General features: G+C 58.0%; 1 protein-coding gene across 10 annotated transcripts in view; it reads right to left on the bottom strand.

Annotated features, from left to right (window-relative positions):
• Window positions 1-15427, bottom strand: part of SYNPO (synaptopodin) — a 65096-nt gene that overhangs the window by 31827 nt on the left and 17842 nt on the right. For 8 of the 10 annotated variants that reach the window (XM_075541819.1, XM_075541820.1, XM_075541822.1 and 5 more), the window contains one exon: window positions 6839-7326. In XM_075541819.1, the coding sequence (XP_075397934.1) occupies window positions 6839-7226 (388 nt within the window). In that variant the 5' untranslated portion in view covers window positions 7227-7326. Of the gene's footprint in view, window positions 1-966; window positions 1131-6838; window positions 7327-15427 lie in introns of those variants that run through there. The other 2 variants (XM_075541823.1, XM_075541825.1) reach the window with 2 other exon arrangements.

The raw sequence follows: 15427 nt of genomic DNA, 5'->3' as shown, positions 1-15427 counted from the left end.
TTGAGTCTAGTGCCACTTGCCACTCAGGACAGGATAGTGTTGGGCAGTGGAGTGTCTGTGCCCTTCTGGAAACCCCACACATGTAATACAAGGGGGTCGTGGGAGTAAACCCACACACTGGGGTGAGGACCAAAGAGCACTCTCCCTCCCAGAGTCCTCACAAAGCCATACCAGGACCCTGGAGAGAACCCTTGATTCCACAGCGTGCAGGTTCAGAAGGAGTCCTGCTCTCCACTGGCCACCTGGGGACTCCAGGTTGGCCCTAGAAACTCAGGCACTAGCAGGTCTGTTGAGAGAACTTGGTATGGTGTTCTTAGAACACTGACCCCTTTGCCCCTGATGGCACTCGGTGGGGCCTCAGTTTCCCCAGCTGCGGTTTAGGCCTGTGTGCTCCTCGTGAGTGGCCAGTGTCCACTGGCCCCGCCTGCGGGGAGGGTGGGGATGAGGGCCCAGCACACGCTGTTCCCGCTGCCCCATGGGCGCCCATGTTGTCAATCCGGAGCAGAGTCCCAGTCGCCACGTTCCTGGGTCCAGCAGTCCAGAAGCTGACTGGAGGCGGGAGCTGGGGTGTGGGGACTGGGAGCGTGGGCGTCTGCTGGGGGAGGTGGGTGGGCAGCCCCAGGCCCGGACTCCTGGCGAGTCAGCGGCGGGAGGGCTCCAGGGAAACATCGCCCAGCCCTCGGGTGCTGCTGGCAGGCTCTGGGCGCCCTCCCACTCTCCAGCGATTGGAAAACTCTAGATACCGCCAGCCACCGCCACCGCCACCGCCACCGCCACCCACCACCCACCACCCACCACCTCGCAGATGAGGAAACTGAGGCCCGAAGTAGGAGGGACTTGACCAAGATCACCTGCGTGCGGGGCGCAGAGCCCAGGTGTGCCACTTTACCCGGGCGGCGCAGGTGGGAAGGGGCGAGACTCACTCGCTGGGTGCTCGCACCCCAGGCGGCCTGCGCCCACACGCACCTCCAGTCCCGGCTCGTGGTCCCCGAGATCCTGCTCGCCGCCGCCTCCGCGCACCTGGCCGCGCCTCTGGGTGCCCCCAGCCTTGCCCCCGGCGCCCCGGCTGAGCCCCTCTTCCCGCCGCCGCCGCCGCCGCCGCCGGGGACGAGCTGGCGCTCAGTCCTGGACCCGAGCAGCGCAGGGCGGGCGGCCGGCTGCGCTCCTGCCGCGCTCCCCCGGGCCCTAGCGCCTCCCTCCGCGCCCCGCCCCGCCCCGCCCTGGGGTGCGACTCTTTCCCCCGCCCCCCCTTTCTCCCCCCCACCCCCACACACACCAGCCCGGTCGCCAAGCCTTTCCCTGTCTCGTGTTTACCGCTCTGTGCCCCAGCCTCTGCTGTCTGGATGTCTGCCTCTGCGTTTCCTCATCCCTTTCTGTATCTTCTCTGTCCATCTGTCTGTCCTGATCGATTCCCCACCCCCGCCATTCCCCCCGCGTCTTCCTTTCAGCAGCGTCTCCCTCCGTTTTTCTTGTTCCGTCTGCCTTTGTAATTTGGAGCCCGTGAGGGACGTGTCTGCGAACTTCCCTAGGGCCATCACCCCCTTGTACTCCGGTAACTGCTTCCATGGGAGGACCTAGCAAAGTCCTCCGCCTGCTGCCAGCCCTCCACTCCGCTAGCGCTAGCGGCCCAGCAACGGCGGGGGGGGGGGGCAGACTGTGACCCTTGGGGGGGTGGTCACGTCCCCATCTGTCTGTCAAACCAGAGAATATTCCAACTGCGCCCACAGAGCCTCACAGCAGGGTCCCTGGACCTCAGGATCATGGGGATGCCCTTACAAGTCCAGAGTCCCCTCCCGCCGCCCACCTCCCATGCACGCTGCCGCCCACCTCCCATGCACGCTGTAATAAGGTTTTGAAGCAGAACTGCTCCTGGAAAAAAGTGGGACGGGGTTTTCACCGAAGAAGACTCCCTGGGTTCCAAGTACTCAGCCCTTCAACCAGAGAGTCCCCCTTCACCAGTCCCCAGAGAGTCCCCCTTCACCAGTCCCCAGAGAGTCCCCCTTCACCAGTCCCCAGCAGTAAGAAAGAGCCTGTGTGGATTTCTGCTGACTGCGGTTTAAAACGCACTGATGGAAGCCCACCCCGCCCAAGACTCTGTGAAATGCTGAACTAACTGCAGGTGGCCTGGGGTTTAGGACATCCCCTGCAGGCAGCGAGTGTGGGAGGTCAGGCCACAGAGGAGATGAGCCCTCTGTCAGAACACACAGCAGAATACCTTCCCTCACACACTGCAAAGCCACCTCCTTCCCCTGCGCTGCTCCCATCACACGGCAGCCATAGAGTGGGACAGCGGCAGGTGAGGAGGGGCCCCTCAGCAGCGTGTCAGCTGCGCGGTGAGTGTGGGTGCAGAAGTGGCTGCAGCTGGCCTGCGTGGGGACCTGGAAAGGAGCGGGGTGGGTGAGATAGAGAGAGCGGCTGGGATTACTGTGTGGGTGGCTATGAAACAGAAAGAGATGGGGCAGAGGGAGAGAAAGAGGTTCAATCTGCACGGAGGGGTGGGACAGGGACTGTGCACGTATGGGAACTGCCCGCAGGAGAGGGTGTGTGTGCGGAGAGGTTCCAAGGTAGGAATGTGAGCAGACGAAAATGGAAGCGGGAACATGCTTTCAACCTGCGTGTCTATTGGACATGTGTCTGTATGTCAGTGCACTCACGTGCCTGCGGGCATGTGTTCAGGTCAGAGGGCAGCTCGGTATGCACGTGTGAGGCATGCATCCACACGTGAGAGTCAGATGTGCATGGTTGAGAGGGGGTCAGAGTACGTGTGCAAGTGTATGTGCATAAGAGCGGGTGTGTCTGTATGCCATGTGTATGTACACGAGTGTCTATGCATCTGCCAATGTGCATATGCACACGAGTGTACCAGTGAGCTCTGTGGGAGTCTGTGAGCAGTGTTCCTACACTGTTGCCCACCTATTTGGGTCGCCGTGGTGTTGGGGAGCAGGAGGTGGATTGGGTGACCTCCTGCTCAGCCTCTTGCACTGGCACCTGTACATCCCAGGCCTGAGGAGCAGTCACCTTGTCCTTGGCCTAGTGACCACTGCCAGCCCTTATCCTGACACGTTTTCACCACCTCAATAAGACAGACATGCCCAGGGGTAGGCTCATCGGACGACTCAAATCATCCACGTCCCGGCCCCATCCCAGAGGCTTAGCACCATGTCTGCTAGAGTTGAACTGGCCTCCAGAGCCTCCAAACCTTCCCACCCAGTCACTTTCCCTAAGACCCCCAGTCAAGAAGAGATTGGATCCGCAGGGGCAGGCCATGAGACTGGCCGAGTCCCTCACCATCCCCCAGGGCCTGAGCAACCTGGTTTTCAGCCCCAGGTGGGTGGAAGAACACAGTCTGCTGCCTCATCTCCATGGAAACGAAGCAGCACAGAGGGTAGTTAAGAGCTTGGGCTCTGAGGACCCAAGGTTCAAATCCCCACTCCTCCACCTCCAAGCCTGGACACTGTGACAAGTCATGGAAGTATCATAGGCTGTCCGTTTCCTCATCTGTAAAGCAAAGGCAGACAAAGTGTGCACGCCACAGGTCTCGGTGCCCTTTCTGCGGTGAAGCGCTCTGTGCAGAACAGTAGAAGCAGCGCCCGGCAGCCGAGCATGGGCCCTGGACTCTGGAGTCTCAATCCTCACCAGAACCTCAGGGAGCTCGGCCACTTAGGACCCGCTGGGACTCTGTGGAGAGGGGACGGCTCAGTGTGGGGTGCTCGCTCTTCATGACCCGGGGGTCAGCTAATGCTGGCTGAGGCCTGCACTGTATTTCCTTCCCACAGACATGTTCCCAGTGCATTGCAGCTGAGGGCAGGGCAGTTGACTGGAGGCTGCTGCCCACCTCGCCTCCCCACACCGCTTCCCCTCCATCCAGCCAACGACCCCCTGCTACCCTGGCTGGTACACAGTCATCAAGAGGATCAAGTTCACCCCTGCCCTGCCCCGCCCCAATGATGGGCTCTGCAGTCCCTGAAGCAAAAGACACCACAGCCCATACTTAAAACTCCCAGGGAGCATGCTCGGGAGACAGGTATAATTGCGGAAGGATGGGTGTAATTGTCTGAAGATGCTTATAATCCTCTGGCGATAATGGAGGAAGCTTTAAAGGGAAGCTCTAATCCACTAATAACCTGGCAACTTCTCTTCCCTCCGGATCTCTGGGCAGAGAGAAGGGACGTTGGCCGCTCCCTTTCCTGAGGGAGCAGAAATACAGTATGGGCGCTGACCCAAGACCACCTGGATTTCCACTCTCCTGCCAGATCAGGCTGCCTGCCTGCCTCTACCTCCAAGAAGGCTGCCCTGCCCCTTTCAGTTCACCTCTGCCTGGCCTGGCCTGAGAAATGTTCAGACCACGATGGGGTGACCCCTGGCTGGACATTAAAGATAGGAATGAGCCGGATGGTGAGACCCACAGAACATGTTCCCAGGCTCAGCTCCGACACTGGCTCTGTGACTTTGGGCAAAGTGACTTCAGCCTCTAACTCTCAATTGCCTCACTTGTAAAATGGGAAGAATAATTGCCTGCCTTACAAGACCTGAGTAAGACAGTGAGAATGAAAAACGAATTAAAGGACTCTGCCCGGTGTGCCATACCACCCCGAAAGCTCCGAGTGTACTGCCACTGACCATTCCGATTCTCAGAGACCCTGCAGCACGGAGTAGAACTGCCCCCGGGGACTTCTGAGACTGCCACTCTCTATGGGAGCAGATAGCCTCGTCTTTCTCCTATGAAGCAGCTGGTGGTTTTGAACTTCTGCCTTTTCCATTCCCAAGCATCCACAAGCAACCCCGTTCCCTTACATTTTCATCATAGGGTGGTGGCTGTGAGCGTCAGTCCTGTATTCAGAAAACTGGTTGAATCCTGGCTTAGCAATGTGCTGCTCGTCAGCTGTCTCGGACCAGTCCTTGATGGTCTCGGAGCCTCGATCTTCACAGCTGTAGAATGCGGATAGTAACAGTCCGCACACCTTGAGAGGATTTGCGATGAGATTAAGTGAACAGTTGCTGTAAAGCACAGGAGGCCTGCCTGGCGCACGAGGGCTTCACAAGCAGTAGCTGATGTGTTGTCCAGCTGACGATCATCTTAATTCGGTCAACACCCCTTGGTCCTTACCGAAATTATTCTAAAACTGTCCCCATCCGGCCACATACAAGCCCATCCTAACCTCACCCCAGCTCTAGAAACCCATGTTTCTATTTTATTGTTTTCACAGACAAAGAGACTGAAGGTCACAACGAGGAAGGTTATTTGCCTAGGGCTTAACTTAGCCAGCAGCCAGGCCAGTCATAGTCCCACAAAAGGAGGGAGGGAGCCCAGAAGTGCCCAACAACAGGGGACCTTGGTTGATTCTGGTGTGAGGCTACTGGACCTGTCCTGGGGTCTCCAGGTTCCTTCTACCTGTCGTAGATGAATTAAGCCCCCACTTGTTTCTGTCCAGATCCCTGTGTGATCCAGGGCCCAGGGGTCATTTGATGGCCACAGGGGTTGGAGTGGGGGGTAGTGGTAAGGGTCTAGAGAGAATTATTTCAGACAGAAGAGTGGGTTGGCCAGCTGGTGTGATGCCAGCCATGCCTGCAGAGAAATGCAGTGTTCTATCAGTTTCCTGAGGCAGAAGCCCTCCCAGGCCTGCCCCCTGCCCCACCCTGCACGGAGCTGGCTGGCAGTGGCTCCTGCCTGCGCTGAGCATGGCCCTGCTCACGTCCTCCCCATCTGGACCCAATTCAGCATTTCCATGGGATGGGCCTGGCCCCTGGAGGTGATTCAGTGTGGGTTTCCCTGTCCCGCCCTGCTCCCTGCTCTCCAGACGTGCCTGCGGGAGAGCGGGCGTCAGTCCTTCCTTCCTTCCTTCCTTCCCTCCTCTGGGCCAGCTTTCCCAGCATGCTGTCCTCTAAGCCCAGGTGGTCCCACCTTTGTCCTCGCTGGGGACATGGAGCCCATTCCCACTCACAGCCACCCCCACGTGACAGAGCTGGCCTGTCCGGAGAGTTCCTGAGGCTGTCAGGTAGATGGGAGCGGATCACCAGGTCTGGGGGTGGGGGTGGGGCATTGAACCACCAAGCTCCCAGTTAGTAGCTTAACCAATGCACTACCAGGTACTTTCGGTCATTCTTAACAGGCATCCTGCTGGGTAAAGTAGAGGGGCAGCAAAAGAGAGGAAGACCCTGGACCAGATGGACTCGCACAGTGGTCGCCACGATGGGATTACGTTTTAAGAACGATTGTGAGGATGGTGCAGGAAGGACGGGGCAATGTTTCCATCTGTTGCACACAGGGTCACTGTGAGGGCGTCTAACAACCACAGAGATGGAAATGAGGCCCAGGTGAGGCCCCCCTCAGCCACTGACACGCACCCCCCCACAACCCCGTCAAGCAGCCTCTTTCTCTGTGGGCCTGCTCCCCACCTCCCCTGACCCCTTGACCTGAGGGGCTTCCAGTGTTTTTCAGCAGCTCCCGCAGGGGCGGGTGGGCAGTGGCCACGTCTGTTCTGCTCGGGGTGACCGCCCCAGCAGCCTGCTTGTCCCCATGCTCATTCCCTCCTGCCTCCTCCCCACACAGGCACTTGTTACCTCGGTGATGAAAGGGCAAATGAGAGCGAGAGATGCACTTTTTGTGAACCAAGCTTGATCGAGAGGCTTTTTCTCCCTGCCTTCTCACGTGTCCTCTCTGGCAGAGAGAACAGCGTTCCACGTGGGCCAGGCAGGCTGCAGGCTGCACGGAGCCCACAGCTGCCCTGCCTCCCCACACTCGCTCCTGCCTTCGGGGCTGGGTGGGGGGACTGCTGTGTATCCTGGGACAGCACAAGCAGGACCATGGCTGGGGGGAGAAGTGACACTCCTAGCTTACCTGGTTTCTGGGCCACTCTGGGGCCGGGGCCAGCTGCCATCACCTGCCGGGTCTTCACCATGTCCCAGTCCTGGCTGGTCCTGTTGTCATGCTGGGACCCCCCTCGTGCCTTCCTGGAGCAGCTGGGCGGCCGGATGTCCAGGAGTCTGGGCAGCTGCAGTGTCCCTTGGGCAGTTGTGCAGATGGACTTGCCCCCATTCCTGCTGGCCTCCCCATCCTCCTCCAGGTCCGTGAGCCCAGCCTCTCCCTGCAGGCCCTCCTCGCCGCCACTCTCCTCTGTCTCCAGGGCCAGACACCGGTAGCTCCCATCGGGGATTCGAAAAGAACAGGGAGGGGGCCCTCCTTCATTGAGCCCCAGAGGTGGCGGTGCGAGGTGGGGGCCCAGCATGGCGTAGAGAAGCGGGCTGCCTGCAGCTTCACCTGCCTCACAGCACTGGGGTGATGTCAGGAAAGTCCCGGGTGGGTGGGCTCCCTTCAAGGTGGTCTGTCTGCAGAAAAAGGAGAGGAACAGCTGGTGAGAGAGCTTGCAGGGTGTTGCCAGGGTCCCTAAGATCTGTTCATCTGGGAGTCCCTGGGTGATTCACGTGGGGGCCACGCGAAGGCACTAGCAGAAAGCTTGGTGGCTCAAGTTGAACCAGAGGCTAGCAATCCACTTCCGAAAAACCAGTCTGTAAGAACCCGATGGGGTACTGCTCTCCTCCAACTCATGTGGGGTTGCCATGCATTGACTCCAAGACAGCAGATTTAGGGTTCATCTTGGAATAACCCTCCCAGAGAACTTGGGGTGCAGGCCCCACACATCCATGGGAAAGGATTGACCGAATTTCAGTCATTGGCCATCAGAGATTTCTGTCACATCCTTATGCCACCTGAAACTTTATTTATTTAATACTTTCCTTTTATCTAACATTAACGAAGTTGCTTTTGTTACTTGAGACTTATGAAGCAATCAGGGTAGGAAAACCACACAGACGCTGGGCCAGGTCCCTTGTTCCCCCTCAATACCCATTAAATACATCCCTGGTTATTTAAAGAGATTTTTCCTGGCAGCACCCAGAGCAAATGCTCTACTGTGTCACCACCGGTGTGTACTCGGCTCTAGGAGTCACTGGGGCGGCGGGGCCGGGCCCGCTGAGGACCCAGCCGCAGCAAAAGGAGGTGCAGCTGGTGTGCATCTGTGGCCTGAGTTTGCATCCGAATTCAAAACCCACTTCTGCCACCAGTGTGGTGGCCAGCAAGTCACCTGACCTCTCCGAACCTCAGCTTTTCCTTTGTAACATGGGATTGTACTACATCTGACTCTCCCACCTGACTGTCAGGGTGTCATACTGTGACCGCGCCCAGAAACTAGGCCACTGGGGTCTCAAATACTGGCAGGGTCTCCCCTGGTGGACAGGGTTCAGTGGCGCTGCCAGCCTAGGGCAGAGTAGGGAGAAAGGCCTGGCAGTCTAGTTTGAAAGTCAGCCCATGAAAGCCCCGTGGATCACAACAGAGTACTGTCCACTAGAGTGCCAGAAGATACGTCCTCTTGGTGGACATACCCGGGGTCAGCCACGAGGAGGATGGAGTGGGACCAGACGATGTTTCCTTCTGTGGCACAAGGCGCTGAAGCCGACTCAACAGCCGTGAACCACCACCGCTGGCTTCGTGCCACACGAGGACTGAGTGAGAACATGCGTGCTGATGACTTAGCGCGGTTTCAGAGACAGAGCTCACGACCATTCACTCATCTCGTAACAAGTTCTTGAGCTCCTGTTCTATTTCCGACACCCTTGGAGGTCCCGGGCAGACAGCGAGGATACAGTGGTGCCCTCGCCCACAAAGTCTCAAAGGCTCCTAATGATCACACGCACATCCCCGCTCAGAGCGTGGCTGTCATGAGTGCTGAGCAGGGCGCCATGGTCTGGGAGCGGGTGGGGAGGGACGTCTGCAGTGGAGTTGGCAGGGCTGGCGGACAGATGGAGAGTGGGTGTGGAGGAAGAGGGAGGAGCCAGGTTCCTTACTCTGCGACAGTGATTTCGTTAATAGAGATTAGGGGAAACCGGCAAAGAGCGGGCGTTGTTCTCGGGAGCCGGGAGATGAGTTACAACGTTTGGATTTCCGGGGGAGAGAAGCAGCAGGCACTTCCAAGTGGGGACCTGAGGAGGCGAGTTCCAGGCGGGGGACAAAGGTTTGGCAAGTTTCCGTGGAGGCACAGGGTGGTCGGAGGCGGGATGTTCCCAGGATAGACAGAGAGGACCGAAAACCGGGATAGCGGCCAATTACATCTGAGAGAAAACCTTGACATGAACGGGGCCTGGTTAACAGTTCAACTCGGCTACCACTTAGCTGGGTGAACTTGGGCAAGTCCCTCTACTCTGAGTCTTGCCCCTCCACGTCTCTGAATCTCACCTGTTCTATCGCAAAGGGGAAGGTCATTCCTCTCTCCCACCCCCATGCCCGCCACACGGTGCTGCACTGGGGCAGCAAGAATCCAGTGAACATGGAAAGGCTGTGGACATCAGTGACCTTTGGGCCTGGGCTGACCTCAGCTCAGCCTGGAAACCACACTCTGCCTGTAGGCAGGTGTTGGGCTCCCGTCCCCACCCAAGCTTCTGATCAGAGCGGCGACAGGAGCCACTGGGGGGAAGGGAGCAGAGAAAAGTGCCTGGCCAGGCCCGGCAGACCTGAGCCACCCTGGGAAAGGCAACTGGCACCAGGATCTGAAAGATAACCAGACACCTGTTGTCAGAGCCTCCGCCACGGGGACCTGGGAGATGAAACCAGCCTCCTGGGTCTTCTCATGACACTGAACACACACTAAGCCCACGGGCACCGAGTCCTCGGGGACACTGGGGCTCTCAGGGTGTCAGGGTACAGTGGTCAGAATCAAGTCAATGACAGGTGCTTCTGGGTTTGCTTTGGCTTGGTTTGGGGTAGAGGGTGTGTCTGTGTGTCCATCTTGTGGCAGGAGATCACCAGGTCTTTCTTTGGCGGTGCCACGGGGGTCAGTCCAAGCCACCAACCTTTTGGTTAGACGCTGAGCACCCCCTCTAGGAGCTTCCTGGGGAACCTGAGCCAGTGGCTATCCTGTGGACTGGGGTTCTGGGTGGCCCCGCACATGTCCCGGGGAGCTGTACCCTACAGGTTCTCAGTAGCTGGGTTGCCCTCAGTAGATCGGCAGCTCTTGCTTCCTTCCTAAGGACTTGTAGGCTCAGTCCAGGAAGTGACTTCCTGCACAAATCCCAACGAGGTTGGATTTGAACCCAGCCCTGACTCTACGACACTAATGGTGGACACAGAGACCTATAGGAGACACTTCTAGGCCCTCCCCCTTCTCCAGCATCCGCCTCACTCTCTAACTGCCACCCACCCTGCCTACCTACCATGAGCGTTTCACAGCGCCTTAGCCTCCCAGGAGCGAAAAAACCCCAGCCAAACTCACCGCTAGCGAGTCAATGGCAACTCAGAGTGACCCTCTAGGACAGGGTAGATTTGCCCTTGTGGGTTTCCAGAGATCCTAAATCTTCACCGGAGTAAAGATGAGAAAGCTTCATCTTTCTCTCGACGACCACCTGGCAGTTTTGAACTGCTGACCTTGTGGTTCACAGGCCAACGTGGAACCACTAGGCCAGCAGGGGTCCTCAGACCTCCAGGAAGGGGCCTAGAATCCTGGGGAGACCTGTCTGGCCCTCGCTGGCTGGGCGGCTGTGGGGCAGGTGTCTTCTGCTGTCTGGAGTCAGGGCTCCCAGGGGCATGGGAGCAGATGGTGTGGGAGGGCCCATCCACCTCTGTCGCTGCAGACACTGAACCTTGCAGCCAGCCCCCACCCTGCACCCCGCATCATCATCATCATCAGCATCAGCATCATCGCACTGCCAGATGGCAGGAGGCAGAAGGAGTGGGCGTGGGGGGGCAGGGCTCCCTCTGACTCCCTGCGGGGGCCTCCCTCCCTCCCTCCATTCCTGCTTCTGTTTTGCAGTATTTGATGGTGGCCACCGTTTCCAGGAAAGAAGAGAGAGGCGGAACGGTAACTTGCTGCCACCTACACACATATTTTTGGCCTGCCTTGTCTTCAGGCTGCCAAGCCAGGAGGGGAGGGGCTGGCAGGAAGGCTTCCACTCAAAGATTCCCCGCCCCCCCACCCCCACCTCAGGAGCACCCTCTGAGCCCAAGCCCAGCTAGGGGACTTGGGCAGGCACTTGAGCCTGGGGCACCCCACCCAGGAGCCATGGGGATGGGGAACCAAAACCATGATGGCAGCTGCCAAGGCCCTGTGGCCAAGCGCTTGACCAAACACCCATGTCGCACAGGTGTGGGAGACGTGGGGAAACTCCAGTGACCTCCGGAGTCACCTGGTGCAGAGCAGACCTGGAGACCAGGCTGCCCTAGACTGGAATTGGGCTTTCCCTGAACTCTGAGGCCACACACCCCGTCCCCAGGGAACCTGAAGCTCAGGAGGCTGCCACTCAGACCCCTGCCACCTGCCTGTGTGGACAGCTCTCTGGGGGTGGCCAGGAGGGGGCCCCCTCCAGCCTCTGCCCATGTGGGCTGGGGCTCCTAAGGGCTCTCATTCCACCTCCCCAGACCCTCCTTTGAGCCACAAGCCTCCAGCAAAGCAGGGCCGGAGAGCCCACCCAAGCCAGTGAGGGGAGGACACTCTGCCGGCTCTTCAACTCTGCCATGACCTACCCCTCCCCGGGGTTACCTCACATCCCACTCCCCTGAGCTAAGCCATCTGCTGCATAGGGTGCTCACAGGCAATCTTGGCAGTGTCCCCCCTACCCCCCCCCCACTGCCTGTGTGGACATCTGAGATGCCTGCTCCCAGAGGAGGTGGCCTGGGGTTCTGAAATCCCTTCTGCTGTGCCCTGCGGGTGGTGGGGAGCAGGGGTGGGGGAAGGAGCTGGGGACACTGGCTTTGGAGTTCTGCTTCACTGCTCAGGGGCTGTGGACCCTGGACAGTGCCAGGGGTTCTGAGCCTCCCTTGCCCTGTCTGTAGAATGGGCTACAGCCCTGCTCACTTCACAGGGTTGTTGAGACACTGCACACTCTTGTCACCCAGAAGGTAGGAGAGCCCATTGGACTTTGGGGGTGCTTGGGGAAAGCCTAGCCCACAGTCCAGCCTCCCTGAAGCTGCAGGAGTCCCCATACTCCAAGTGGCCCTCCCAAAGCCTAACTCTCTGCCTTGGAGGAAGGTGGAGGGGAGGGAGCGATGCAGCTTAAGGGGACTTCAGCAGGTTCACTCTACCAGGGTGAGGGCAGGGGTCTGTGCTTGGCCTCTCACGCTGATGCCTCCACCCAGGTGGGGGACTGACATAGAGCCAGAGAGGAAGCAGCCCCAGAACAACGAGCCCTTCGTTGCTCTCCACCTTCTGCCCCAGAACTGCAGTCTCTCTGTCTATCCTGCACAGGTCCGATCCATTCTCCTGATCTGGATGGGTTGCTCATCAGCTCAAGAACCCTTCACAGCTCCCCATTGCTCACAGGATGAAGCACAGTTGTGAACAAAAGGCAACCCGGATTCCAAGGAGGAGCCCGACAGATGCTTGGCTGTGGGAGTGAAGGAGGGCTTCCTGGGGGTGGGAATGCTTCATCGGGATCTGCTTCAGCAGCAGAGCCTGAGGTTCAGATGGGCAGAAGACACTTCAAGCCAAGGGAAGGTGAGGAGGCGGGGCTTTAGGGGAATAATTCAGGGACCCCAGGGGCTGGGAGAGGCCGAGGTCAAGCCTGTGTGGAAGGGCATTGAGGGTGGGAGGGTGAGGCTAAGAGGGAAGGTGGCCAGATCAAGAGCTGTCAGAGGCCTGGGCTCTGTCCTCCTGACCGAAGAGACGATGGAGGGGCAGCCCTGTAAAACTGGGGGGCTGCTGCTCTCCAGGGTAGGACTGGAGGCTGGAACGGAGGGGGAAGTTGGCCCAGGGCTGGCCTACAGGGAGCCCTCTGAGGGAAGCTTTTGAAGGCTGTGTCCTCACTCACCATCAGGCCCAGAGCCAGGCACGCACTAGCAATGACAACGATAACAGTTAATATTTATGAAGTGCGTGCTATCTCAGATGCTATTCCAGACACTTGGCACGCATCAGCTCGTTTTATCCCCATCAAGAAGCCCAGGAGACCGGTGCCATTTTTATCCCCGTGTCACAGATAAGGAAACAGCTTATATGACTTGCCAAGCTCACACAGCCAGGGCTCACACCCTGATCGTCTGGTCCCCCACATCCCTCTTGTCCGTAAGGCCATCCCAGAGAAGCATACCATTCCTGGACAGATGCTTGGGAATGATGGAGGGAGCAGAGGGAGAGAGGAGATTGTCCGGCACAGAGTAAGTCCTCCATCAGTGTTTATCAACTGACATGAGGAATGGGATGAACTCGGGGGTCACGTTACAGATGGTCTAGGGACAAAGATGGGGTCACAACTTAGACCCGACCCAGATGGCTCAGGGGACTCCTGTGAGCCGGCAGCACTGTGGTGACTTGCCCAGGAAGTGTCCAGAGCGAATTCTCCCTGAGAATGGGACAGGCCTCTGTTGTCCCCCAGGACTAGGCTGCCAAGCAGGGGGTGGGAGCAGCTTCCTCCTCCAGGCCTCCCGCAGTGAGGATCCTAGGGCTCTCTGGCTGGGGGTGGGGGTGGGGGAGGGAACCTGTATCAGGTGGCTACCTTGCTACATGTTCTTGTGGGAGTCAGTCCCCTCCACTGGGTCTCAGTTTCCCCACCTCTAGGAGGTCTTGGACAGTGTGGTTGGTGGGGAGGTAGCAGCCCCGGTTGGGTTGGAGTTACACCTGAGCCCTCCCTGCTCTGGTGTTTCCTAGTGGGCGGAGTCAGTCCCACAGCAGGTGGGCTATGAAGCCATGTTGCCTAGGACCCTAGGAGGCTTTACAGAAGCAGACTGGCAGCCCCAGCCTCCTTCCTGCCGGCCTCTGCAGTCTTGCTGTGGGCCTCCCTGCCTGCTATGCCCACTCTGACCTCTCCCCTCCTGCTTCCTTCACCCACTCCTCCCCTCCATTCCCATCCACCTCAAGTGCAGGGGGCAGTGTGGGCGGGTGGGGGGTGGGAGGTGGTCTTGGGAACATCGGGAAGGCATCTTTCTACAAGAGGTATCCTTGAGGGGCTGAGCGCCCCAAGCTGGTCTAGCTGAGGGTCTGAAGTATCAGCCAGGTCTCAGTTTAGCCTGAAGGAAGCTGGTCACTCTAGGCCAGCCCCTTCATCTCACAGCACCTCAGTGGTCTCCTTGGAGACAACATCATTTATCCACTCATTTGACACCCACTCTCTGGCCTTCTGCTAAGTGCTATCCGCTATTCTAAGCCCCAGCAGCACCGGGCGAACAAAAGAGAAAGACCCTCTGTGAAAGGAGCTGACATATTAGGTAGGGGAGCAGACAGGAGGCAGCTAGGGAAGTTGATGGTGCAGAAAGGGGCTGGGTGTGCTATTGTGACTGAGGTGGAAAATGGGGGCGGATGTCATTCTATGTTTGTGTGACACATGTTCTGGAAAACTGCGACTATTCTCACATGCAACCCGCTAGCATCGAGTAGGACTGTCCCCCTCCCTCCCCCCCCCGGGATTCTAAGGCTGTCAATCTCTACAGAAATAGACTGCCTGCCTCATCTTTCTCCCACAGAGCAGCTGGTGGGTTGGAACTGCTGACCCTTTGATTAGCAGCCAAATGCTGAACTACGGGGCCACCAGGGCCCAGTCGTAAACACATACAATGAGCATGAAGCAGCACATTCAAACTCCTGAGAGGTCCTGGCAGATTGATTTCTCACACTGACAATCAAACGTTTGTCACTTTAGAACTCCCATGACCCACTGGGGATGTGTCTCTCACGTCGGAATTACGTTTATAACCCTGTGTATAAAATATAGGTCCCTGAGGGGCATATACCGTTTGCTCTCAGCTACGAGCTGGAAGGTGGATGGGTTAAATCCATCCAGTGCTGGTGGATCCCAGCTCAGGTGACCCCAAGGAACGCAGTTCTCTGCAGCGAACAGGGGCGCTGTAGGTCAGAAGCGACCGAACGGCAAGGAGTTTGGCTTTTCCGTTTGTACAACCAGCACTGTCTCTCTGAGAACATCCTGTTTCGAGTTCATTAAATCGAGCAGTCTTCTCGGTGTGAAACGCTGGATGGTCAGTGAGTGCTGGCGGTAAGGGTGCACACACCGGCCTTGACTCGGATTTAGTATGGGGTATGTCTGAGTGCTAGTAAGTTGCAGTCATTGTGACTGTAACTGCCTGTTTGTGAAGGCGCACCTGAGGATGTGACCAGGCACAGAGCTGCCGTCGATTGAGCACGTCCCATGTGCTGGGCACTGCGTTCCTACGTCATGCAGGTCACCCCCAACTTACGACGGGGCTCTGTTCCAACAACACTGGCACAAGTGGGTCCTTATTGCCTTTATGATCAGTCTCTTTATCAACCACGACCTTGAACAGGAGTGCGTGAACATCTGAGCATGATGTAGTTCATGTTACTAATGTTGAGATGGTCTCTAAGTGTGGTTTCCCTTACTGCGATGCATTCTCTGTCGGGGGCTGCCTGTATTGCTCATTACCTTTAGTCCTCATAGTATCTTTTAAATGTAACAGACGAGGAAGGTACATCTG

Source organism: Tenrec ecaudatus, chromosome 2 (genome assembly GCF_050624435.1).
Source record: "Tenrec ecaudatus isolate mTenEca1 chromosome 2, mTenEca1.hap1, whole genome shotgun sequence".
NCBI lineage: Eukaryota > Metazoa > Chordata > Mammalia > Afrosoricida > Tenrecidae > Tenrec > Tenrec ecaudatus.
This window is presented reverse-complemented; position numbering and strand designations above follow the sequence as displayed.